The following is a 26,462-nucleotide window of genomic DNA, read 5'->3' as shown; positions in this document are numbered from 1 at the left end:
TATGGGCAGGCATATGCTATGGACAACGAACACAATTGCTTTTTAATCAATGGCAATTTGAACGCAGATATACCCTGATGAGATCCTGAGGCTCATTGTGGTGCCATTCTTCCACCACCATTACCTCACGTTTCAGCATGATAATGCACAGTTCTTCCATGGCCTGCATACTCACCGAGCATGTTTGGGATGCTCTGGATTGACATGTACACAACAGCGTGTTCCAGTTCCCGCCAATATCCAGCAACTTCGCACAGCCATTGAAGAGGAGCGAGACAGCCTGATCAACTCACACCAGATACTGAATGGTTTTCTGATCCACTCCCCCCTTTTTTTTTACGGTATCTATGACCAACCGATGCATATCTGTATTCCCAGTCATGTGAAATCCATAGATTAGGAACTATCAAATGTATTTAAATTGACCTTATATGAACTGTAAGTCAATAGAATCTTTGATATTGTTGCATGTTGCGTTTATATTTTTGTAGCTACATGTTTATTAAGAATAAACGTCAAATAAATTACAATAACATGAAAACAAATAAAACCTTAATGTACCGGATCCGGTAGTTATTTCAAATCAAAAGTGCACTGCACTTTACGCTCGAGTCGACATCCACTGCGTTTACCGTGATCTCAATGCACTTTTGATTGAATCCTGGCCACATCATAGCTAGATCTAGAGCAGCAGTGTGCAACACAGCTCCTCAAAGGACCAATTTACCTTGTCCCTGCCTTCTCTGGACTGTTTATAGCTCTATTTCTATGTCATTATTAGGCCAGTGTTACATAGCCATTATGACAAAGGGTTGAAGTTAAATATTACCCCTGGATCATGTTTATTAGGACACGCAACAACAAAAAATTGCAACGGAAAACAAATGTGGGTTTCTCATTGGACAAGACCGGAAGTCCCTTACCCAGTTTCACTTAATTTTAAAATGTTTTCTCCCTGCTTAACACAACCCTGGGTGATATTCACTAGGCACCAACCGGAAGAAAACGGACTGACGCAAGGAACCCGGCCTTATCCATTAAGAAATGCAAGTTTCCGTAGCAAAACATGTAAAAGCATTTGCCATCATGTGCCCTAAGGAACCCAACCCAGGTGAGGCCAAGTATTTTACATCGACTTAGTCGTTGAGCAAGAGCATGGAAGCGTCATGGAAGCGCCTTGGTGTGTTTCTCTGAGCAGAAGACCAGCGTGGTCCCGCTGGGCTCGATGAGGGTAGGGGGCAAAGGTCGTCTTTCACCTTCACAGGGGGTAGCTTGTTGTCCCTCAGGCTAACCTTCCTAGTCAGGGTCTGAGGGACCGGGAGAGGGGACACACACATAGCATTATGGCAGTGTTTCCCAGACCAGTTCTGGAATCAACCCAGCCCTAACTACTCCACGTATATGTTAAAATCCAGAACAAGCACACCTGATTATATTAGTCAACTAGCCTAATGATCAGTACGCCCTTCATGAGTTGCATCCGTTGTGCTAGTGTTAAAAGAGAAAAAAGCTCTTTAAATAATACAGAATCTCCCAGGGACCAGCGAGCTATTGAAGCAAATTAACGCTTGGGAACTGACTAAATCAGTGTTACCAAAACCATATCAGACCCTGGCCAGCATCAACCAAGGGACCCAGAGGATGAGAAACACTGTCCTATGACAGTGTAAAAAGCCTTGTGGGTAGTCTCCCCCTGCGGCTCACCTGTCTAAGGTGCTGTACATAGAGTGCGTCAGGATCCTGAAGGTTCTTCTGTGGAACAGGAATGTGCCACCGCTGTAACTCTGCCAACATCTCGGCCACATCGAACAGAACGGCTGGATCCGCGTGACTCCGGTTGATCAGCTCCACTAGACACTCTTTATAGTGTAAGCTGAGGAATCAAATTGAATCAAAATGTAACCCTTTTTACATCAGCAGTTGTCACAAAGTGCTTTACAGTAAACCAAGCCTTAGACCCCACAGAGTAGGTAGAAGCAGAAGCACAGTGGCCAGTAAAAAGTTCCTAGAAGGAAGAAACTTGGTGTCTCTTACACGCAGTAGCCACTGTACTCTGGGAGAGTTGGTAGACCACAAGGCCCATCTCCACCCATCTCTCTGTGCTCCAGGACTGCACACACACCTGACACATGGGAATAGAAATGTTTCAAAAACAACAGCAGCAACCACATTAACTGTGAATACTACAAGTAAGAGTAAATACATATGAAGCAGCAACAATTTTGATGAACAAAATGATTACAAAAAGATGACGTAAAACCAGCTTCAATTAGAAGCAGACAGAAGCATTTAACTATTTCCGGTAGACTCTAACATAATGATTTGTAAAGTAAAACCCCTTGTTGGCTTGTACTTTACCTTGGGAGTTTGTTCCTGTAGAGCCCTCTTTGGATTTGACCATGCCAGCGAGGGACACTCCGTAAAGCTGGAAAAGGGTGTATTGAATGTTTAGTTCGGTTACATGATAAATTGCAATTCTCTTTCAGCACAAAGGTTAATGTTTTCTCCATCTTTCGTCAGAGATTATTATGGTAGATCGCATGATGGGTAAATATACAGTTGAAGTCGGAAGTTTACATACACCTTAGCCAAATACATTTAAACTCAGTTTTTCACAATTCCTGACATTTAAAACCTGTTGGACAGACGTTCCGCTAGCGGAATGCCTCGCCAATATCCAATGGTAGAGCGTGGCGCAAAATACAAAAACCGCAAAAATGCAATAATTTCAATTTCTCAAACATACGTCTATTTTACACCATTTGAAAGATAAGACTCTACTAGGCTTTACAGCGAAAGCAAAACAGATTATGTTAGGAGAGTACACAGCCAAAAATAATCACACAGCCATTTTCAAAGCAAGCATATATGTAAAAAAAAAAAATAAAAATCAAAAACAGCTAAATGCAGCACTAACCTTTGATGATCTTCAGCAGATAACACTCCTAGGACATTATGTTATACAATACATGCATGTTTTGTTCAATCAAGTTCATATTTATATCCAAAAACAGCTTTTTACATTAGCATGTGATGCTCAGAACATGCATCCCCAGCCAAAACTTCCGGTGAATTTACTAAATTACTCATCATAAACGTTGACAAAATACATTTACAATTATTTTAAGAATTATAGATACAGGACTCCTTTATGCAATCGCTATGTCAGATTTTAAAATAGCTTTTCGGCGAAAGCACATTTTGCAATATTCTGAGTACATAGCTCAGCGATCACGGCTAGCTATTTTGACACCCGCCAAGTTTGAGGCTCACTAAACTCAGAATTAGTATTAGAAAAATTGTATTACCTTTGCTGTTCTTCGTCAGAATGCACTCCCAGGACTGCTACTTCCACAACAAATGTTGTTTTTGTTCCAAATAATCCATAGTTATGCCCAAATACCCCCAGAGAGAAAAATTCAAAATGTTCCATTACCATACATAGAAGCATGTCAAACGCTGTTTAAAATCAATTGTTATGCTATTTTTCTCGTAAAATAGCGATAATATTCCAACCGGACAATGCTGTATTCATTCAAAGAGGATAAGAAAAAATGGCGTGGTCTCGTGAATGCGCATCTCTTTGTCACCAGGCAGACCACGGACAAAATGAGCTGCTATTATCTGCCCAGAGACAGGAGACGCCTCAATCCGGTTTCTGAAGGCTTTAGAGCCAATGGAAGCCTTAGAAAGTGTCACGTAACCCCACAGATAATGTAGTTTCGATAGAGAAGCAAAAGGAGAACTACAAATTCACAGACAGGCCATTTCCTGCTTGGAATTTTCTCAGGTTTTTGCCTGCCATATGAGTTCTGTTATACTCACAGACACCATTCAAACAGTTTTAGAAACTTTTGAGTGTTTTCTATCCAAATCTACAAATTATATGCATATTCTAGTTTCTGGGCAAGAGTAGTAACCAGTTTTAAATCGGGTACGTTTTTTTTCATCAGGCCGTGAAAATACTGCCCCCTATCCCAAACAGGTTAATCCTAGTGTCATGACGTTGCCCTCTCTCTGGGAACAGGGAGCACAGTTGACCCCCTCCCCCTTGCACCATCCCCCTACCTACCTCTCCCTACCCAGGCCCTGTCAAGGCGGTCGTAAATTCCAAAGGAAATGTCCTGCCTAACAGGCCCAGTTGAGACAGAGAGGGGTTTCATAGAGAGACAAGGAAATTCTTCCAACTCACAGAATTGGGGAACCGAACGACATTTATGTTCTGGAGAAGGTATAAAAGATCGGTGAAAAATCCAGCTACGAACTGGTCCGCTTGCTACAATTGTGTGATACTCAGAAGAGACAATATAGCCATATTACCATAAAACTGTTTATATAATAGCCTCAGCTATGGGAATTGCATCTAAATGATTGTATAAAATGTATTAATAAGGATAAAGCTATTTGGAATACGTTGAGATGCTATGTACTGATGTTAATGTGATAGAATGTATTTCTGTTAAAACTTAAATCAGTCATCGGCACGCCCCCCAGGGACAGAGACAGGACCAGGCGTCATGTGACAAGCCTGTTCTATGTTCACGTATAAAACCCCCACCCTGATTTTCTTTCATCAGATCAGCTTACCTCAGAAGAGAGAGCCAAGGTTTGACCATCCAATTCCTCTACTGAAAGTTAACTATACCACGTGGTTAAGCTTTTAGACTATTGAGACCGACAGAATAATAACAAGTCTTTGATATTAATTAATAGTCTGCAGCAAGAAATTCTATCATTGAACGCGAAGACCAACGAAACATCCATTCTATAACGACATTAATGAATGTTGCTTTGAATGATTCATTCTAACCGAGAGAACAGGACAAACTCTCCAACAAGGATCCCGACGACACACTGAGCGTAAATATATATTAATTGCAATTGTTCCCGAATGAGTGAGCGTTCATGTGCAAAGGATTAGCATATCAATTGTTAATATTTATCAACTCTAGTGCCTTCTCAGCTGCCCTTTACGACCCTTTGTTTAACAGGCCGCCATGCCTGTTTAGCCCACATTCCTCTACCATTTCTTTGTAACGATAACTACTGTTTGTATGCTTTCAGTGAATTACTTAGTTTAGTAAATAAATGATTTTAAGACAATTGATGTATGTATGGATGACTTTAGTAAAGGCGGGATTCGTGCAGATACAACAATTTACGACGTTTGGAATGAGACTGGACGCGAGGTAAAATACACCATAAGATAATCGGCCTATATTATAATATATAATGCTATAATATAGGAAAGTTAAATTAGGAAAATTATAACTTTGTAATCTGAATATTTTCCTTGGTGCCCCGATCTCCTAGTTAATTACAGTTAAACAATTAATCAGTTTAATCACGTGATAATAATTATTAGAGTTAATTGATAAACATGTTTTCAGTTTAATGGTGCCCAAAGACACGACACTAGTGAAAATTCCCTGTCTTAGGTCAGTTAGGATCACCACTTCAGTTTAAGAATGTGAAATGTCAGAATAATAGTAGAGAGAATGAATTATTTCAGCTTTCATCACATTCCCAGTGGGTCAGAAGTTTACATACACTCAATTAGTATTTGGTAGCATTGCCTTTAAATTGTTTAACTTGGGTCAAACGTTTCGGGTAGCCTTCCACAAGCTTCCCACAATAAGTTGGGTGAATTTTGGTCTATTCCTCCTGACAGAGCTGGTGCAACTGAGTCAGGTTTGTAGGCCTCCTTGCTCGCACACGCTTTTTCAGTCGTGCCCACAAATTTTCTATAGGATTGAGGTCAGTGTTTGTGATGGCCACTCCAATACCTTGACTTTGTTGTCCTTAAGCCATTTAGCCACAACTTTGGAAATATGCTTGGGGTCATTGTCCATTTGGAAGACCCATTTGCGACCAAACTTTAACTTCCCGACTGATGTCTTGAGATGTTGCTTCAATATATTCACATAATTTTCCTTCCTCATGATGCCATCTATTTTGTGAAGTGCACCAGTCACTTGTGCATTAAAGCACCCCCACAACATGATGCTGCCACCCTTGTGCTTCACGGTTGGGATGGTGTTCTTCGGCTTGCAAGCATCCCCCTTTTTCCTCCAAACATAACGATGGTCATTATGGCCAAACAGCTCCATTTTGTCATCAGACCAGAGGACATTTCTCCAAAAAGTACCATCTTTGCCCCCATGTGCAGTTGCAAACCGTAGTCTGGCTTTTTTTATGGCGGTTTTGGAGCAGTGGCTTCTTCCTTGCTGAGCGGCCTTTCAGGTTATGTCAATATAGGACTCGTTTTACTGTGGATATAGATAGTTTTGTACCCGTTTCCTCCAGCATCTCCACAAGGTCCTGTGCTGTTGTTCTGGGATTGACTTTTCGCACCAAAGTACGTTTATCTCTAGCGGTATGACAGCTATGTGGTCCCATGGTGTTTATACTTGCATACTATTGTTTGTACAGATGAACGTGGTACCTTCAGGCATTTGGAAATTGCTCCCAAGGATGAACCAGACTTGTGGAGGTCTACAATTTGTTTTGTGAGGTCTTGGCTGATTTATATTGATTTTCCCATGATGTCAAGCAAAGAGGCACTGAGTTTGAAGGTAGACCTTGAAATACATCCACAGGTACACCCCCAATTGACTCAAATGATGTCAATTAGCCTCAGAAGCTATGACATCATTTTTTGGAATTTTCCAAGCTGTTTAAAAGCACAGACAACTTAGTGAATTTAAACTTCTGACCCACTGGAATTGTGATACAGTGGGTAGTTAAACAAGTTAAACAATTGTTGGAAAAATTACTTGTGTCATGCACAAAGTAGTGTCCTAACCGACTTGCCAAACCTATAGTTTGTTAACAAGAAATTTGTGGAGTGGTTGAAAAACGTTGTAATAACTCCAACCTAATTGTATGTAAACTTCCGACTTCAACTGTAGGTAGTGTAGGATTTACCTGAAGCAGCCTGTGTAGTCTGGGCACGTTCCAGTCCCTCAGGTGGTACAGGCAGTCCCTGGGGTGGTGGGCATGTAACCCCTTGGACCCACACTCAGCCGAGAAGTCACACCCCTGAAGATGTAATTTATTAGAGGGATAGTACATTTTTTGAAGTTGTACCTTATTTTATCTAGAGTGTTGTTTCATCCAGACCGTTTAAATGTTGTTGCTTTTTAAATTGGTACGAATATGTATCTTACAGAGCGTGGCTTTAAGCATGTTATAGGATTGCATTTCCTAGTGTTCTGCTACTGATTTTGACTAGAGACTAGTGTGCCTGGGTTAAGAAAAATTATATACATAAGATAAAAGATTAAAATAATACAACTTCAATCTACTTTGACTGGAATTCTCCTTTAAATTAATGCTAAAGTGTCAGCTCAGATTCAACTAGGAGACTTACCGCGCCTAATTTGAAGGGCCTATTACAGCCGCCACAGAACTCGTGCTGGCATTGGGTGCATTTGAAATGGAGACAGCCTCCCTTGGAAAGGTAGAACACAAACTTGCATTTTGGACATTCTGAAATGAGACAAATAATATATGCAGTTAAATGTCTTTCTCACCAAGACATAAATTCAAAATATTGCATGTGTCTCATACAATTTTGATTCAGGGACATAAGATGTTTAATCTGAACATTAAAAAAAAGACTAAATAACACCGTTACAATAATACTACAAAAAGATGGCTTTAATAGTAACAACTCAATTAAACAGTCATGACACAAACTGTTATTCAGATAGGCTAACAGCTAGCAGACCTATACAACTGTGTGCATCATAAACCGAGGGTTCAAATAAACAAAATAATGAAAGTAGGTGTGTGTGTACCTATTTTATTCCTGCTGAGGAGATTCTCCAGTTTTGCGGTCTGGTACTCTGGGTTATTGTGGAGTTGCCACTCTCTGAACTTCTCACAGGAAAGACCCTGGTGTTGTGGAGCCCACTGGTGTACCAAGAAGTTGTTAGAAGGTAGATACAAGGCTTTCCAACAATTTGAATGTGAGTGTACATGAATACATTACTTACTGCAGTCTTGCATTGGGAGCAGGTGCTCTTCCTACAACTAGGACAGTCCATTCTCAGCTGGTCAGCCTCATGTAGAAGGCCAAAGGAGCACTAGAACATTGCACACAAACTGACATTCATAAGCACCTAGAACAAAGCCACTGTCTAAAGCTGCAACTTCACCAACATGTCTTATCTAGTGGGGTATTGAAGGGTCGCAGGGTTTTGAATTTAAGGGGAGGGAACGAGGGTGAAAGAAAGACGAGGAGAATGAGAGAGATACTATTAAAAACACAGAGGTGGAGACAAAGAAAAAGAGAGACGAAGAGACAAGCAGGAGAACCAGAAAGATGAGTGAGATGTCTTACGTGGGCACACCAGCGGAAGTTGGGCATCTCCTGCAAGGCTCGGTCTCTCAGCTTCCTCTGGAACAACTCGTGGATCTGAGGATCTAGGTAGTGCCTGATCTGGCAAGAGAAAACAATGTAGACAGGAGGGATGTTAAAAAACTGTAAATTCCTCTAGCCTTTCAGCACCAGTTTCCCGGACCCAGATTAAGCCAACTCCTGGGCTAAAAGGGATTTATGCTCTATGGCAGGGGTATTCAACTGGGGCTACGTGGCCCCATAGGTGAAAAATTATATTTGTATTTGAAAGGTTTTATGAATATTGCTAGCAAAATATATTTTTTTATTACATACATACAGTACAAAAGAGGAGACTATCTTCTTTCTAATGATGCAAACTTCATTTCTCAACTCCAAGTATTGAGCAAATTACACTCATTGGAACCAATTACACTCACTGGAGTATGTGACATAGGCTTTGTAAAAGCAGTCGTGAATAGGCTACCAGTGCAACAACTGCTGCTGGTTAGCTTTATTGACTTGGACAGTTAAACTGCTTCTCTGAGCAAAAATGTGTTTGGCGTTACCTTTTTCTAGCTAATAGGTTATGTTAGAGTTCACACTTTCTCTTCCAATTCTAATGTGGAGAGGTCAAAAGAGTAACACTATCTACCAAATCTATTAAAAAAATGTTGATTACTTCTCCTTGACATTATAATTCACCTGATAAGACAATTATTTTCCCCCTAACGTATGATGGGGGTCCCTGGATCACCGGTTTGCCTGGGCAAGAAAAGATTGAAGACCCCTGCTCTATGGAGAACCTCCCTTGAATGTGCTTTTTAGTCCAGGTTTATCAGCGTCTGCGAAACCGGACCTGAGACTGGTGCATCTCTCTCCATGAATGCGCTCACTGGCTCCTGCAAATCCGTGAACACGCATTGTTTCATTGTGTGGATTGTTTGCCCTTTGTTAAACGTTTATCAATTCCCCACAATATATCAAATCTAGTACCAGTAGTAAATGTAGGCTACCGTCACTCATCACCATGTCCCAGTAAACTAGAATGCTTGGTTACAGTAATTTCTGTTCAGTTTAAAAATATATATTATTAGATTCATACCATTCTCATTCTTGAAGTGGATTTGTTGTTTGGAGAGCTCACAAACTATGCTACACCAAAGAGGAATAAACTTTGTGTCATTTCCATTGCATTAACCAGTTTTCTGTCAATTTCTTTATTGTCTTCTTTAGAGCACATGTTTGGTTTCTCCGTCTTGTGTAATGTGTGAACAGAAGTATCTGGCCTGCGTGCCAGGATAGGTATGGCTTATTTAGGTGCCTGTTTGGATTACGTTCAGGTTAATCAATGGGGAGGCTACATCTGAGCCTAGTAGACTCCACCTGTGCTTTTCTAGTTAAGACAGGTTTTGCATGATAGGAGGCTTTTTCTTTTTGAATATTGACATTTAGAAGTCAGAAGATTGTAAATATATCAACTTGTCAATGTATCACTGTCATCAACAGCGCGGTGTAAATAAAGCCAGCACCCATTTGCACCTCTACCTGCCTGCCTCCTGAATAATTTGTCCTTACAACTGTTACAAAGTACCTATTTTACAGAAGACAAAATTATATAAAAATTATTTGCAGTAGACGTAGGAGATGGCAGCTAACTATTTGGAGCCAGTTTAGCATTGCTCTAAATGACATCCCCTTCCACTAACGAAACCGAATGTTAATGGAATTTTTAACCAAACATTTCAACTGAAACAGAGCTAGGTAGAAAGGTCCACCCTGTCTATACAGTGGTAGGGTCTGAACACTACATCACAGCAATGTCTACTACTACCGGGAAGCTACTGGCGCCTGACCTGTGTGTCCAGAAGGCTGAAGTAGTCCAAGGCCTCCTCCACGCCTCCCTGGCTCTGACGCACGTCGGGCTGGCCACACAGGGGACACACCACATGGACGATGCTCTTCTCCTTGATGGCCTGGGAGAAGTAGGCCTTGAAGCAGCTCTCGCAGAAGGCACACGGGCAATGGGTCATAGTGATGATCTGTAGAGAGAGACGGAGTGAGAGAGAGAAAGATAGAGAGGGGTGGAGCACGATAGAGACATTTTACTCTTCTAAACCTCGTAGTGCGCTAAAACCTTGTTCCCACACAAACTCTGGTGGAATGTCTTGCAGCATGCCTTTACATTTTTTTTGCATGAGTGGGTAGATATCAAGTAAACAGCGATGTAATCGTGAGCTGCCATACTCAAATAAAGACTGCAGGAGACTAGGGCGACCCTACTTTAACCTGTCCAACAATAGTGGACCAGTGATTACTTCAAAGAAGGCAGGCAAGGAAGGATCCATATTGACAGTATTTGAATTGGGTCCCTGTCTCTCACCCACCTTGCTGAAGGACACCTGCTCGCGGCAGATGGGGCATTCATGGGACAGGTACTTGAGGGCCGAGGGAAGGTCCCGGCACGACTGCACCGCCTCCTCCACGTCGGCCTGACTGAAGCTCCGCCCTTCAAGTGACAGCAGGCTATGGAAGATGGCCGCCTTGTCGCTGGAGACGCCGGGCGGCACCGCAATCTAACGAAAGAGAATTGCATATATATGAAGAGTGTAGAGTAGTACTTTAGAGTCTACTGTTGAAACAGAAGTTGCTCTTTTTGCAGTCTTTATTAATTTTTTTATCATGGAAGGCCCACACTTATACAATATGCACACAAACCCTGGCGCACACATGGACAGAGACACATGCACACAGAAAAAAAAAAAACTTGGTTGGGGGTTAAGCCCACTCTTACCTGAGCACTGTTGACCCTCTTGAGCTGTATACGGAAAGGTCGCTCATTCACAGTAAGGATTCGGTCTGCCTGTAAGAGCACCTGCTCTGCATCTGAAAGCAGATCCAAAATAATACAAAAACAATTTATCATTAGTGCCTTCTTGTTTCAGTCTATTTTCTTCCATTTGGTGCCTAATGAAAATGACCCTGATGTACTGTATATACACTCTCCCATACCAGGTGCATAATATACATTTTTTAAAATTCTACAATGTAGATTTTCAGGCTGTAACTCCACGGTAGTGTGTGCATGTTACCCCTTCACATCTACAGTATATGCTCTCGCTTATCCCCCAACCCCTTTCTCACTCACCTCTGGGACTGCGGAAGCTGACCAGGGCCTGGTCGGGCTGGGTCAGAGGGTAAGGGTAGGTCACATCCAGCACCTCTCCCCCACCGTTGCTCCTGCGCTGGAAGTAGAGGGTGAGCTTGTTCTTCACACGGCTGGGGGACTGGTCCGGTGGCAGCCGGCTCACCAGGATACGATGCTGGTTGTCCACTAGGGGCATGACTGCAGTGGGGATTGGGAGGTAGTCACCACCACCTCGATCACCTCTATCGCCTTGCGTCTGTCCTGAGGAGCGAAAGTCGGTGGGCAGTTGTTCACAAATTAATGGGAAAGATAAGTGCCATTTAATTTAATTATTTTATTCAGTGCCCTGCAAGGGCCGAAACACTTCTGATTTTCATTCTGTGTAGACAAGTAACAAGTGTACTCTGTATGTATGTGTACAACATGTCGCAAATGTGTTATCTCAACTGAGTTTGAGTCAGTGGAGAGAATACATTGAAACTAAAACAAATTCACTGAGCAAATTTTTGGTCTGGAGTGGAAACTTTGAGCATTCACAATGAACACTGAGGCTGTACCCGCTTTATGTTTTAGCCAGTCTCCAAGTTTATTTTGAGCATAACATCTCCACTCTATCAGTGGCTTACCAACAAAACCAATGGAGCAAATGCATCCCAAAACATTTTCACATGGAAATAGCTATTGATTTCTATGATCCAGCCTATAGTAGCCAATATATGGTGCTCAATGTAGGACTTAAAAACATTATGCTGGGCTTAACAATAAGCTTCTTAAAGGGCTTTTTAAAAGGTCAAACACAATGGGCCAAATGGGTAGCCTACATTTCATTCACCTATCTGACTATTGGCTTCTTAGCAAAGTCAAGTCTCAAAATACAGCACTGCCCCTTTAAGACAGACTAAATATTGGATAGTTAAATTTGGTTTGGCCTGTTGCTGATCTTTTTGATTCAATCACAAATCCCACATTAAAGGGAAAAGTTGATTTGATAGAAAAAAAGAAAAAAAGAATATTGACTGTAGGTGAATTGCTACACTCTGGTGTAGCTGAACACCTCAATATCTCTTGGTGAGCCGGCTGCCACCGGACCAGTCGCCCAGCCATGTGAATCAAACCTCAATTCAAATTTTTTAACACTTTAGGGATTCAGTTTACCACTCACCTCGTTCTTTAGTACCAAGCTGGTACACATTGACAACATTTTCCAGGTGTAGGCTCTTGAAAAGGTTGTTCATGTCCTCAGAACTAACAGGAGTGTTATTTGGCGCTGTGGAATGAGAAAATGAAATGGCAGATAATCAAAGCTCAAATATCAAGGCACAAAATATACTGCTCAAAAAAATAAAGGGAACACTTAAACAACACAATGTAACTCCAAGTCAATCACACTTCTGTGAAATCAAACTGTCCACTTAGGAAGCAACACTGATTGACAATACATTTCACATGCTGTTGTGCAAATGGAATAGACAACAGGTGTAAATTATAGGCAATAAGCAAGACACCCCCAATAAAGGAGTGGTTCTGCAGGTGGAGACCACAGACCACTTCTCAGTCCCTATGCTTCCTGGCTGATGTTTTGGTCACTTTTGAATGCTGGCGGTGATTTCACTCTAGTGGTAGCATGAGACGGAGTCTACAACCCACACAAGTGGCTCAGGTAGTGCAGCTCATCCAGGATGGCACATCAATGCAAGCTGTGGCAAGAAGGTTTGCTGTGTCTGTCAGCGTAGTGTCCAGAGCATGGAGGCGCTACCAGGAGACAGGCCAGTACATCAGGAGACGTGGAGGAGGCCGTAGGAGGGCAACAACCCAGCAGCAGGACCGCTACCTCTGCCTTTGTGCAAGGAGGAGCAGGAGGAGCACTGCCAGAGCCCTGCAAAATGACCTCCAGCAGGCCACAAATGTGCATGTGTCTGCTCAAACGGTCAGAAACAGACTCCATGAGGGTGGTATGAGGGCCCGACGTCCACAGGTGGGGGTTGTCCTTACAGCCCAACACCGTGAAGGACGTTTGGCATTGGCCAGAGAACACCAAGATTGGCAAATTTGCCACTGGCGCCCTGTGCTCTTCACAGATGAAAGCAGGTTCACACTGAGCACGTGACAGACGTGACAGAGTCTGGAGACGCCGTGGAGTACGTTCTGCTGCCTGCAACATCCTCCAGCATGACCGGTTTGGCGGTGGGTCAGTCATGGTGTGGGGTGGCATTTCTTTGGAGGGCCGCACAGCCCTCCATGTGCTCGCCAGAGGTAGCCTGACTGCCATTAGGTACCGAGATGAGATCCTCAGACCCCTTGTGAGACCATATGCTGGTGCGGTTGGCCCTGGGTTCCTCCTAATGCAAGACAATGCTAGACCTCATGTGGCTGGAGTGTGTCAGCAGTTCCTGCAAGAGGAAGGCATTGATGCTATGGACTGGCCCGCCCGTTCCCCAGACCTGAATCCAATTGAGCACATCTGGAACATCATGGCTCGCTCCATCCACCAACGCCACGTTGCACCACAGACTGTCCAGGAGTTGGCGGCTGCTTTAGTCCAGGTCTGGGAGGAGATCCCTCAGGAGACCATCCGCCACCTCATCAGGAACATGCCCAGGCGTTGTAGGGAGGTCATACAGGCACGTGGAGGCCACACACACTACTGAGCATCATTTTGACTTGTTTTAAGGACATTATATCAAGTTGGATCAGCCTGTAGTGTGGTTTTCCACTTTAATTTTGAGTGTGACTCCAAATCCAGACCTCCGTGGGTTGATAAATTGGATTTCCATTCATTATTTTTGTGTGGTTTTGTTGTCAGCACATTCAACTATGTAAAGAAAAAAGTATTTAATAAGATTATTTCTTTCATTCAGATCTAGGATGTGTTGTTTAAGTGTTCCCTTTATTTTTTTGAGCAGTGTACATTTCATTATGTATCACAATGCGATCAATACCAAACTTTATATATACACTGTACATAAAACTACGGCATGCTCACCATCAAACCTGCACTATGCAGCATTTTGTTAGTTTAGATATCCCCATGGCTTTACAAAAATAGTACTTGGAGACACTAGATGTAGCTTAGTAGTACTTTCCTACAGTACCTTAGACTGGTTAAGACTAGTCCTGGACTAAGAAGAACTTTCAATAGAGAATCTACATTGAACATGCTTTATAGTGCAGGACTAGGTCTCATGTGTGCCTGGGAAACCAGCCCCAAATGTTTATATACTGGGTCCTACCAGAGGCAGTAGTGATGAAGGGGTTGGTGGAGGAGGAGGGAAACTGGACTCCCCCTGGCACTCCAAAGTTTATCCCCATATCCAGTAGCTCCTCTGTGTAGGATCGCCTCACACCAGTCGCAGACTCTCTGAGAGGCCCCGATTGGCTGGACTTTAAACTCTTGGGCGGAACTAGGAGAATTGATAATACACTGTTAGTGAGGAAATGAAAGCAAAAGGTTGACAATTTACTAGAAGTTGTTATAAATTAGGGTGAAGGAAGTGCAGTGAGAAGGAGTGGGATGAAAGGAGAAGTGGGTTGGCCGATTAGCTATCGATTGTGTACAGGGCCTAAAATTAACAACCGCCACCTGCCAAATGCAGGTAGATTTTGGCATTGGCGGGTAAGATGTCTATTTCACCAGCCACATTGGTGGGTGGTCAGGGCTCCACAGTGCGAGCATTTCACTCACATTTGTGGAAAAAAAATTGTTAGGTATAATCACATTTAATAGTAAAATAAATGCTGCAGTAGCTGTTTTCCAAGTATTTCTGCTGTTTTGTTTCATAGCACAACATAACTATGAATCCTATATAGCCAATTCCACTTTGCGCTGCAACACTGCCTGGCTGGGGGCTGTGCTCACATGAAGAGCTGAGTGAAACATACATTTTAAGAAATGCTGCGCAGAGGAATAATTTACTTTAAACGAAAGTCTACTGAAATCAGACTTTGTCCTTGATTCTTGGTTATTTATATTGTTTTGTTCACAAGGTAGGTTGTTTTTCTGTTTGAGTTTCAACGGCTAGGGAAGACTAGACAAGCCTCTACTAGTCAGACTCAATCACACAGGCACAAACATGACGAGTCATGCGACCACGGTAACCTCCCACCCAAAAAGGGGCAGGTGAACATTGTCTCATCTATGATATTTTGGTTAAAAAAATGAAATGAAACAATATACCAAATTAGTTCTTACTAGTAATACATTTATTGTTTTAGAAACATTACAAAAAATGCTCATCTGTTTATTTTTTGTGTTTTGTTGGTGTAATTTCAGCGGTAAGTTGTTTTCGGGGGGAAATCTACCTGCCACAGTGGCTGGTGGACCAAAAAGTTAATGTTATGCCCTGATTGTGTAGATACAGCTTACCTTTTCCATTTATTTTTGATTGTGGCAGATAGCTGGCTCTACAAAACAGATGGCCAGGGATGTGGACTCATCTTGACATTAGACCACTAAGTTTGAAAACATCTAACAAACTTTAAAAAGCAGGGAATGCATTTCTAAGATACGGTACAGAGTTCGGAGAACACCCACCTATTTCTCTAGGTAGTGGCGTGGGGGACATTGAGGAGCGCCTGGCTCTCGGGGTAGAGCTGCTTGGTTGAGGCCAGCTAAGAGGGAGACACAGTACAATAGAAACTCAAAGCATGAAGAGTTACTAACAACTGAAAATGAAACAATATTTCGCTTTAACAAAAAAGGCTTAAAACAATCCACATTTATTTTAGATTCTTCAAAGTAAGAAGAATTTTGCCTTTGCCTTGATGACAGCTTTGCACACTCTTGACATTGTCTCAGCCAGCTTCATGAGCTAGTACCTGAACTTGCATTTCAATTAACAGGTGTGCCTTGTTAAAAGTTAATTTGTAGAATTTCTTTCCTTCTTAATGCATTTGAACCAATCAGTTGTGTCGTGAAAAGGTAGGGGTGGTATACAGAAGATAGCCCTATTTGGTAAAAGACCAAATCCATATTATGGCAACAACAGCTCAAATTAGCAAAGAGAAACGACAGTCCATCATTACTTTAAGACATGAAGGTCAGTCAATCCAGAAAATGTCTAGAACATTGAACGTTTTTTAAACCATCAAGCGCTATGATGAAACTGGCTCTCATGAGGATCGCCACAGGAAAGGAAGACCCAGAGTTACCTCTGCTCCAGAGGATGGATAGGTTTGTTAGAGTTACCAGCCTCAGAAATTGCAGCCAAAAAAAATGTTTCACAGAGATCAAGTAACTAACATCTCAACATCAACTGTTCAGAGGAGACCTCGTGAATCAAGCCTTCATGGTCAAATTGCTGCTAAGAAACCAAAACTAAAGGACACCAATAAGAAGAAGAGATTTTCCTGGGCCAAGAAACACGAGCAATGGACATTAGACCGGTGGAAATCTATCCTTTGGTCTGATAAGTCCAAATGAGATGTTTGGTTCCAACCGCTGTGTCTTTGTGAGATGCAGAGAAGGTGAACGGATGATCTCCACATGCGTAGTTCCCACCATGAAGCATGGAGGAGGTGTGATGGTCCTTTTCTGGTGACACTGTCTGTGATTTATTTAGAATTCAAGGCACATGGCTACCACAGCGATACGCCATCCCATCTGGGACTATCATCTGTTTTTCAACAGGACAACGACCCAACACACTTCCAGCCTGTGTTAGGGCTATTTGACCAAGAAGGAGAGTGATGATTGCTGCATCAGATGACCTGGCCTCCACAATCACCCGACCTCAACCCAATTGAGATGGTTTGGGATGAGTTGGGCCGCAGAGTGAAGGAAAAGCAGCCAACAAGTGCTCAGAATTTGGGAACTCCAAGACTGTTGGAAAAGCATTCCAGGTGAAGCTGGTTGAGAGAATGCCAAGAGTGTGCAAAGCATCAAGGCAAAAAGGTGGCTAGCTTGAAGAAAATATATTTAGATGTTCAACACTTTTTTGGTTACTACATGATTCAATAAGTGTTAGTTTTGATGTCTTCACTATTATTCTAGAAAATAGTAAAAATAAAGAAAAACCCTTGAATGTGTAAGTGTCTTAACTTTTGACTGGTACTGTATACAGCGGCAAGAAAAAGTGTGTGAACCCTTCTGAAATACCTGGATTTTTGCATCAATTGGTCATAACATTTGATCTGATCTTCATCTAGGTCACAACAAACACAGTCTGCTTAAACTAATAACAATTATACATGGTGTGTCTTTATTGAACACACCGTGTAAACATTTACAGTCCATGGTGGGAAAAGTATGTGAACGCTTGGATTTAATAACTGGTTGACCCTACTTTGGCAGCAATAACCTCAATCAAACGTTTTCTGTAGTTGCGGATCAGACCTGCACAACGGTCCGGAGGAATTTTGGACCATTCATCTTTACAAAACTGTTTCAGTTCAGCAATATTCTTGGGATGTTGGTGTGAACTGCTCTCGAGGTCATGCCACAACACCTCAAATCGGGTTGAGGACAGGACTCCGACTGGGCCACTCCAGAAGGTGTATTTTCTTCTATTGAAGACATTCTGTTGTTGATTTTACTTCTGTGTTGTTGTCCTGTTGCATCACCAAACTTCTGTTGAGCTTAAATTGGCAGACAGCTTTACATTCTCCTGCAAAATGTCTTGCTAAACTTGGGAATTAATTTTTCCGTCGACGACAGCAAGCTGTCCAGGCCCTGAGGCAGCAAAGCAGCCCCAAACCCAATCCAAATCCCAAACCCAATCCCTCCACCATACTTTACAGTTGAGATGAGGTTGATGTTGGTGTGCTGTGCCTTTTTCTTCTCCACATAGTGTTGTGTGTTCCTTCCAAACAACTCAACTGTAGTTTCATCTGTCCACAGAATATTTTGCCAGTAGCACTGTGGAACATCCAGGTGCACTTTTGCAAACTTCAGATGGGCAAGCAATGTTTTTTTTGGACAGCAATGACTTCTTCCGTGGTGTCCTCCCATGAACACCATTCTTGTTTAGTGTTTTATGTATCGTAGACTCGTCAACAGAGATGTTAGCATGTTCCAGAGATTTCTGTGTTGAACTTTCTCCATTTATAGACAAAATGTCTTACCGTGGACTGATGAATATTGAGGCTTTAAAATAGTTTTGTAACCCTTTCCAGCTTTATGCAAGTCAACAATTCTTAATCTTAGGTCTTCTGAGATCTCTTTTGTTCGAGGTATGGTTCACATCAGGCAATGCTTATTGTGAATAGCAAACTCAAATTGTGAGTTTTTTTATAGGGCAAGGCAGGTCTAACCAACATCTCCAATCTCATTGATTGGACTCCAGGTCAGCTGACTCTTGACTCCAATTAGCTTTGGAGAAGTCATTAGCCTAGGGGTTCACATACTTTTTCCAACCTACACTGTGAATGAGTAAATTATGTATTCAATATAGACAATAATTTGTGTGTTATTAGTTTAAGCACACTATGTCTATTGTTGTGACTTAGATGAAGATCAGGTCAAATTTGATGACCAATTTATGCAGAAATCCACGTAATTCCAAAGGGTTTGCATACTTTTTCTTGCCACTGTATGTCTATTATTTCAAGGAATGAGCACCCTTCTCAATTTACCTGCCAGGGTCCGAAGACTCTGCATGTGCACTGGAGTGTGCTGCAGTAGGTAGCATCTGAACTCTGATTGGGTGCATGGCAAAGAGGGGCGTTTCCTTTTGAAATGCAGACCTCATTTCTGAGACGAGCAATGACAGGTTGGCCAGCCCCTGCCAATCAAAAGGTAGACGCAGTTCAAACAAACTAGAAAAGTAGATTGATTATGATGGTACTAAAGTACCACCCCTCTTCATACCACTCCACCCATGCATGCTACACACACATAGTCTCTCTCTCTCTCTCTCTCCATTTTCTAACCACTAGTCTAACATCTCTTCTAATAATAAAAATATATCAACAAAACATTCACCAAGCACTATCAAAATCACATTGTTGCATTGTTGTCGACTTACGCTCTTCCAGTTGTTGAGGCAGTCGAGGAGCACCTGCCCACTGGCCTCCACATATGGGCACCTGGGGTTAATCAACATGGAGATGGAGGGACACACGTAGCACCTCGGTCGGCTCTGGGGGTGAGTCTCGTGGAGCCAGATGCCCACTGGGATATTATATGTGTTACCTGCTTGGAGGACAAATTATTTCCATGGGTCACTTCAATAACAACTTACATAGGGAATGGTGAAAATGTTATCAATGTGGCAAGGTACGAAAACTAGTTATTATTATGATAGTGTGCTTACCGTCATGTGGAACTGGAATAGTACCAGCCAAATAAACTAACTTCTTCTTTTCCTTATTGGGGAAACCTGTAGTTGAAGCATAAATATCATGTTAGCATTCTGCATAATTTAAGGCAGACACAGGGCACTCAAGCTGGTCTGGTCCAGAAACAACCCTAGAGTGCAAAACAACAATCTGCCCATACATCTTTGCTTAGCACAGCAAACCTATCTAATCCACTTCGCTGGTGACCTAAGGTGTCATGACCACTAGAAAAATAGTGACACCAACGACACACCTAACAGTGACACAGGATCAATATAAGTTAGGTTAAATAAAAGAGAAGTGATGATACAGGTTTATAAGCTGTGAACTTACAGTAGAAGTCCACATACATACGTAGGTCTCCATAAGTCGCTGTAACATTCTTGATATCACTGACAACCTCAACAGGGAAGCTGTATTTACACTGAAAAGAATGAAAAGAGAGAGGGGGAGGGAACATGTAATCAATATTGGCACACTAGCCATTATCTTTTCAGTGTGTAGTAGACGAAACAATGATCGACTCAATGCACTCTTGTCCAGTTATTTTAGACATCAAGAGGCATGTGGATTTGTTTACTGACTGCAGTACTGTTTAGGCACTTCAAAGCCGAGTGTGGCATTCCAATTATTGGTTAGTTAGCTACTTCATCCAAATATGATCTATATATTCGCCTCTTCCTCTCTGCATCACCCCACGTTGACAGTACCGAGTACAAGAAACAATGACATTGTAAACCATTTTTCAAAAGTCAGAACAATCAAGAGGCAAAGTACAGCTGTAAAGCATTGGGAGTGGCTAACAAACTGTTCCATGGCTTGAAAACCAAGCATTTGCTTGCAAGCTAGCTAGTCAAACTGTGTTGTCAGTGAAGGGTAGCTATCAAGCTACCAACGTTTGCTAGCAATGGCTGGATAGTTGCACCTGTTCATTATAGTAGCTAGCTGGCAACTCTTCAATTTAAACACGATAGCAATTGTTTAAGCTAGGCTAGCTACCTATTCCTTAAAGTGCAGCCTCAGATAAATGCATAGCTGGCTAACTTAGCTAGTTAAATACCTTGTCACAAAGTAAAGCTAGCTAGCTAAATGTTAGTAGTTAGCTAACTAACTTTTGCTTAGCCCTACAACGGTCGTCCTATGTAGTTTGTCAGAGATATGAGTATATTTGCTTACGTTAGTGTTATAGTTAGCATATATAGCTAATTACAGTAGCTAGCTATCAAGATAAACAACATTCAGAAACTAGGCTAGCTGGGTTATCTTCTTACCTCGGTCAGTGTTTCATATTCAAGGACTGCTGGCACCCTCGGCATCTTTTATAATTTAACCTTTCAATCTTATGTGGAATTATGAATCAACATTCAAAACTATCTATGACAACATCATCTGACATTCCCGACAGCTGCGTTGAAAAACACTAGGAACTCGAAACTGGGAATTTGGACATCTCCGACTTCAGTCCGTTCAAACAACTGGGAACTGAGAAAAAAAAAACGAGTTTCCGATTTGGAAAAATCGATTAGAACAGTCATCCAACGCGGAATTCCAACTCTGGGCTCATCTTCTTCTTCGATGAGGCGGTTGGCATCCAATACATGTTGCATTACCGCCACCAACTAGACTGGAGTATAATTCCCTTTTACTTTGCTTGAAAAAAATTATAATAATAAAAAATAATAAATAAATGCTTCAATTACTCTACCATCTAACACTACACTCACAAAAAAAATATATCAAAAACATACTCCACTATTTAAATCTATTTCGTCGTACTTCAGGCCAACAGCCTGAAGGACACCACACCACACTCTTCTGATATTAAGGTTTGCACACCCAAATACCTCTCTGCAGCTGCCACCACAACCTCTATTTGCTGTGACTTATGTTCCATCCCTGCAGTACAGAGAATAACCATTGCTAGAAATGCCAAAAATTCAATCTTACTGAAACATATCACTTCTTGGTGTATCCCTCTGTACTGGTACAGATCTACTACTCACACCACTTATCTCAGCATCCCTCCCCCTTGACCCATCGTCCTCTACTTTCTTCACTGCCTCAGCATATAACAATTTCTGCACTACTCTAACGCTGGAAACCTCAACCTGCCTAACTCGCACAAGACATTTCTGATCCCCAGCCCCATGGGCACCCCTACAATTAACACATACCACTACTTTCCCGAATGCTACACATTCCTTTGTCTCATGCCCTTCTTCACACTTCTCACACCTAGGAACCTCCCTCCTACACAATGCTGCCAACATGCCCCTAAGCTTGACACCTGTAACAACAATGTATTCGGCACAAAAGCTCATACAAGATAACTTACAGTGCCTTGCAAAAGTATTCACCCCCTTGGAGTTTTTCTTATTTTGTTGCATTACAACCTGTAATTTAAATTGATTTTTATTTGTAGTTCATGTAATGGACATACACAAAACAGTCCAAATCGGTGAAGTGAAATAAAAAAATTACTTGTTTAAAAAAATAAGTAAAACTGAAAAGTGGTGTGTGCATATGTATTCACCCCTTTGCTATGAAGCCCCTAAAATAAGTTCTGGTACAACCAATTACCTTCAGAAGTCACATAATTAGTTAAATAAAGTCCACCTGTGTGCAATCTAAGTGTCACATGATCTGTCACATGATCTCAGTATATGTACACCTGTTCTGAAAGGCCCCAGAGTCTACAACACCACCAAGCAAGTGGCACCACCAAGAAAGCGGCACTACCAAGAAAGCGGCACTACCAAGACCAAGGAGCTCTCCAAACAGGTCAGGGACAAAGTCGTGGAGAAGTACAGATCAGGGTTGGGTTATAAAAAAATATCAGAAACTTTGAACATCCCACGGAGCACCATTAAATCCATTATAAAAAAAATGAAAGATTATGGCACCACAACAAACCTGCCAAGAGAGGGCCGCCCACCAAAACTCACAGACCAGGCATGTAGGGCATTAATCAGAGAGGCAACAAAGAGACCAAAGATAACCCTGAAGGAGCTGCGAAGCTCCACGGCAGAGATTGGAGTATCTGTCCATAGGACCACTTTAAGCCGTACACTCCACAGAGCTGGGCTTTACGGAAGAGTGGCCAGAAAAAAAAGCCATTGCTTAAAGAAAAAAAGAAGCAAACACATTTGGTGTTTGCCAAAGGCATGTGGGAGACTCCCCAAACATATGGAAGAAGGTACTCTGGTCAAATGCAACAAAAATATTGCTTTTTGGCCATTAAAACCTGTCTGGGCTAGGGGGCAGTATTTTCACGGCCGGATGAAAAACGTACCCAATTTGAACAGGTTACCACTCTGGCCCAGAAACTAGAATATGCATATTATTAGTAGATTTGGATAGAAAACACTCTGAAGTTTCTAAAACTGTTTGAATGGTGTCTGCAAGTATAACAGTTCTCATATGGCAGGCAAAAACCTGAGGAAAAATACAAGCAGGAAATTAAAATCTTGTGGCTGTACTATTTTCAAGTCATTGCCAATGGAACACACAGTGACTAAGGATTCATTTTGCACTTCCTAAGGCTTCCACTAGATGTCAACAGTCTTTAGGAAGTTGTTTGAAGTGTCTACGATGAACAGAGACCAAATGAGAAGGCATGGAAGTTGGTCAGCCAGAGAATGACATCACTTCATTGGGGCGCTTTCACGTTCCAAAACGTTTTTCAAGACACAGGAACCGTCCGGTTGAAATTTTACTGAATCTTCACGTTCTAAAGGCCCTAAAGATTGATGTTTTACAACGTTTAACATGTTTGAACGAACGTAAATAGATTTTTTTTAAACTTTGTCACATTTTCCGCGCGCTTTCTACACTTGGAGTAGCTTACTGGACGCACGAACAACAAGGAGTTATTTGGACATAAATTATGAACTTTATTGAACAAAACAACATTTGTTGTGGACCTGGGATTCCTGGAAGTGCCTTCTGATGAAGATTATTAAAGGTAAGTAAATATTTGTAATGCTATTTATGCATTTATATGACTCCAAAATGGCAGCTATCTGTATTGCGTAGTGTATTTTTCTGAGCACAGTACTCAGATTATTGCAAAGTGTGCTTTCCCAGTAAAGTTATTTTGAAATCTGTCAATGCGGTTGCATTCAGGAGATGTTAATCTATAATTCTTTGAATAACAGTTTAATATTTTATCAACGTTTATGATGAGTATTTTTGTCAATTGTAGTGATGATTCACCGGGAGTTTTGGGGAAATACATTTTCTGAACGTTACGCGCCGATGTAAAGTGCTGTTTTTAGATATAAATATGAACTTGATAGAACAAAAAATGCATGTATTGTCTAACATAATGTCCTAGGAGTGTCATCTGATGAAGATTGTCAAAGGTTAGTGCATCATTTTAGCTGGTTTTCTGCTTTTGGTGATGCCTGTCCTTGCATTGAAAATGGCTGTGTAATTCTTTGTCTATGTATTCTCCTAACATAATCTTTGTCTATGTATTCTCCTAACATAATCTAACTTTATGCTTTCGCCGTAAAGCCTTTTTGAAATCGGACAACGTGGATTGATTAAGGAGATGTTTATCTTTCAAATGGTGTAAAATAGTTGATTGTTTGAGAAATTGAAATTATTAGATTTTTGCTATCTTGTCAAGCAATCCCATTAACGGGATGAGAACGGGAAGGGGGTCCCCTAGAGGTTTTAAGAACATCATCCCCACAGTGAAGCATGGTGGTGGCAGCATCATGCTGTGGGGATGTTTTTCATCGGCATGGACTGGGAAACTGGTCAGAATTGAAGGAATGATGGATGGTGCTCAATACAGGGCAATTCTTGAGGGAAACCTGTTTTAAGTCTTCCAGAGATTTGAGACTGGGATGGAGGTTCACCTTCCAGCAGGACAATGACCCTAAGCATACTGGTGAAGTAACACTCGAGTGGTTTAAGGGGAAACATTTAAATGTCTTTGAATGGCCTAGTCAAAGCCCAGACCTCAATCCAATTGAGAATCTGTGGTATGACTTAAAAATTGCTGCACACCAGTGGAGCCCATCCAACTTGAAGGAGCTGGAGCCTGTAAATGTTTAACATTATTCCTTTTTTTTGGTACTTCTGTGTCTTGAAGAATGGGCAAAAATCTCAGTGGCTAGATGTGCCAAGCTTATGGAGACATACCCCAAGAGACTTGCAGCTGTAATTGCAGCAAAGGTGAATCTACAAAGTATTGACTTTGGGGGTGAATAATTTTCTGTTTTTGTCTTATTTCTTGTTTGTTTCACAATAACAAATATTTAGCATATTCAAAATGGTAGGCATGTTGTGTAAATCAAATGATACAAACCTCCCAGAAATCCATTTTAATTCCAGGTTGTAATCAACAAAATAGGAAAAATGCCAAGGGGGTGAATACTTTCGCAAGTGACTGTATATATCCTAACATCACTTCGTCGAGCAAAGACATCAAAACTCAAAAGAACAGACAATGACTCTTCTGTTTCTCCACTCACGCCACCCTGTTTGCGTCCCACAAAATGACAAGCATCACAAACACCGGGAATCTTCCCCTTCAGTTAGCCAGCTTTCACATTTACTGCTACCCAAGTAATCACTACTTTCAATGGCGCCCTTTTCTTGAGAGCAAAACAATTCACATCTCTTGCCCCCATTCATTTAATATGGAGCGCCTGCTCCCTCTGACCAGCATAAATACAAACAATTATCACAAGACCACTTCTGGTTACCCTCACAGATTCCACAGCACCCAACTCTGTTTTCACCCTCCCTGAAACCACAAATGGATGAGCCAAAATGGCAAGGGTCTACTTTTTCCAAAAACTTCACTCCTACTGTCACAGACTCATCTTTATTCTGAACCTTGGTGCAAGCCTCAGGCTCCGAGAACCTCACCACACCTACCATCTCTGATACTTCGCCCTCATTCACTTCCATTTCTCCTCCTGCCTTCAACTCACTCTGCTTACACTTTCTACCATTCTTCTTTAACAAACCATCTCCCCTTTTCCCGACATTTTTAACCGACTCAAGCTCACCCTCTTCATCCCCCTCTCTCTTAGACCTCCTCTGCCTCTCTCTTAGACCTCCTCTGCCTCTCTTTTTTGTATTTGTATTTTTGTATTTGTATTCCAAGTATAAGTCTCCTTATAATAATACTGCACTTCTCCTGACATATATCTTATTCTTGCCTTGTCAAGGGATGCCATTTAACCGGCTGTCACAATCTCAGTACAATAAACACGAACCCCTCGGGATGTAATGCTCACCAGTGCATCCCACTTGTAAAGCAGCTGCTGTTCTTCTTAATCAATAGCTTCCACGACACTTTTCCATTTCAAACAAGCTGGCTCTCTTTCTCCCGGATTCCTCGATTCCCTTGCTCAGACCGGATCTTCTCTTAATAAATTCAGGGCTCTTTCTAGAGCTCCAACTTTCTGACCTGAGATCACTGACGTCATGATTTGACCTCGTATTTTTTTCCGAGTTCCCAGTTGTGCTGAATGAAACATTATAAAAAAATATTAGAGGCCAGAGTTCCCAAATTGAAATTCCGAGTTGGATGACCGTTCAAATCGATTTTACCCAGTTGGAGCAAATTTTTTTCAGAGTTCCCAAACAATGCGTTTTGATTGGACCCTGCAAAATGTCTTTGATACATACAGATGTTATTATATTATACAAAAATATAAACGCAACATGCAA

The 26,462-nt window shown here is 41.7% G+C and overlaps 1 protein-coding gene across 4 annotated transcripts in view; it reads right to left on the bottom strand.

The window, feature by feature from the left end:
• Nucleotides 1–21,347, bottom strand: part of si:dkey-181m9.8 (E3 ubiquitin-protein ligase RNF31) — a 35,348-nt gene extending 14,001 nt beyond the window's left edge. Inside the window, exons 1-21 of one of the 4 annotated variants that reach the window (XM_029704055.1) lie at nucleotides 21,038–21,346; nucleotides 20,100–20,190; nucleotides 19,742–19,807; nucleotides 19,454–19,623; nucleotides 19,062–19,210; nucleotides 16,024–16,100; nucleotides 14,723–14,893; nucleotides 12,655–12,759; nucleotides 11,493–11,753; nucleotides 11,139–11,230; nucleotides 10,732–10,920; nucleotides 10,201–10,386; nucleotides 8,348–8,446; nucleotides 8,001–8,090; nucleotides 7,803–7,917; nucleotides 7,373–7,491; nucleotides 6,928–7,041; nucleotides 2,359–2,425; nucleotides 2,035–2,122; nucleotides 1,705–1,873; nucleotides 330–1,307 (exon numbers count right to left, since the gene is read on the bottom strand). In XM_029704055.1, coding sequence (XP_029559915.1) covers nucleotides 1,137–1,307; nucleotides 1,705–1,873; nucleotides 2,035–2,122; nucleotides 2,359–2,425; nucleotides 6,928–7,041; nucleotides 7,373–7,491; nucleotides 7,803–7,917; nucleotides 8,001–8,090; nucleotides 8,348–8,446; nucleotides 10,201–10,386; nucleotides 10,732–10,920; nucleotides 11,139–11,230; nucleotides 11,493–11,753; nucleotides 12,655–12,759; nucleotides 14,723–14,893; nucleotides 16,024–16,100; nucleotides 19,062–19,210; nucleotides 19,454–19,623; nucleotides 19,742–19,807; nucleotides 20,100–20,190; nucleotides 21,038–21,082 — 2,634 coding nt within the window. In that variant the 5' untranslated portion in view covers nucleotides 21,083–21,346 and the 3' untranslated portion in view covers nucleotides 330–1,136. Of the gene's footprint in view, nucleotides 1–329; nucleotides 1,308–1,704; nucleotides 1,874–2,034; nucleotides 2,123–2,358; nucleotides 2,426–6,927; nucleotides 7,042–7,372; nucleotides 7,492–7,802; nucleotides 7,918–8,000; nucleotides 8,091–8,347; nucleotides 8,447–10,200; nucleotides 10,387–10,731; nucleotides 10,921–11,138; nucleotides 11,231–11,492; nucleotides 11,754–12,654; nucleotides 12,760–14,722; nucleotides 14,894–16,023; nucleotides 16,101–19,061; nucleotides 19,211–19,453; nucleotides 19,624–19,741; nucleotides 19,808–20,099; nucleotides 20,191–21,037 lie in introns of those variants that run through there. The other 3 variants (XM_029704056.1, XM_029704057.1, XM_029704058.1) reach the window with 3 other exon arrangements.
• Between the last annotated feature and the right edge of the window lie 5,115 nt (nucleotides 21,348–26,462).

Source organism: Salmo trutta, chromosome 21 (assembly GCF_901001165.1).
Source record: "Salmo trutta chromosome 21, fSalTru1.1, whole genome shotgun sequence".
NCBI classification, from domain to species: domain Eukaryota; kingdom Metazoa; phylum Chordata; class Actinopteri; order Salmoniformes; family Salmonidae; genus Salmo; species Salmo trutta.
Note: the sequence above shows the minus strand (reverse complement) of the source record. Positions and strands in the feature narration are given on the sequence as shown.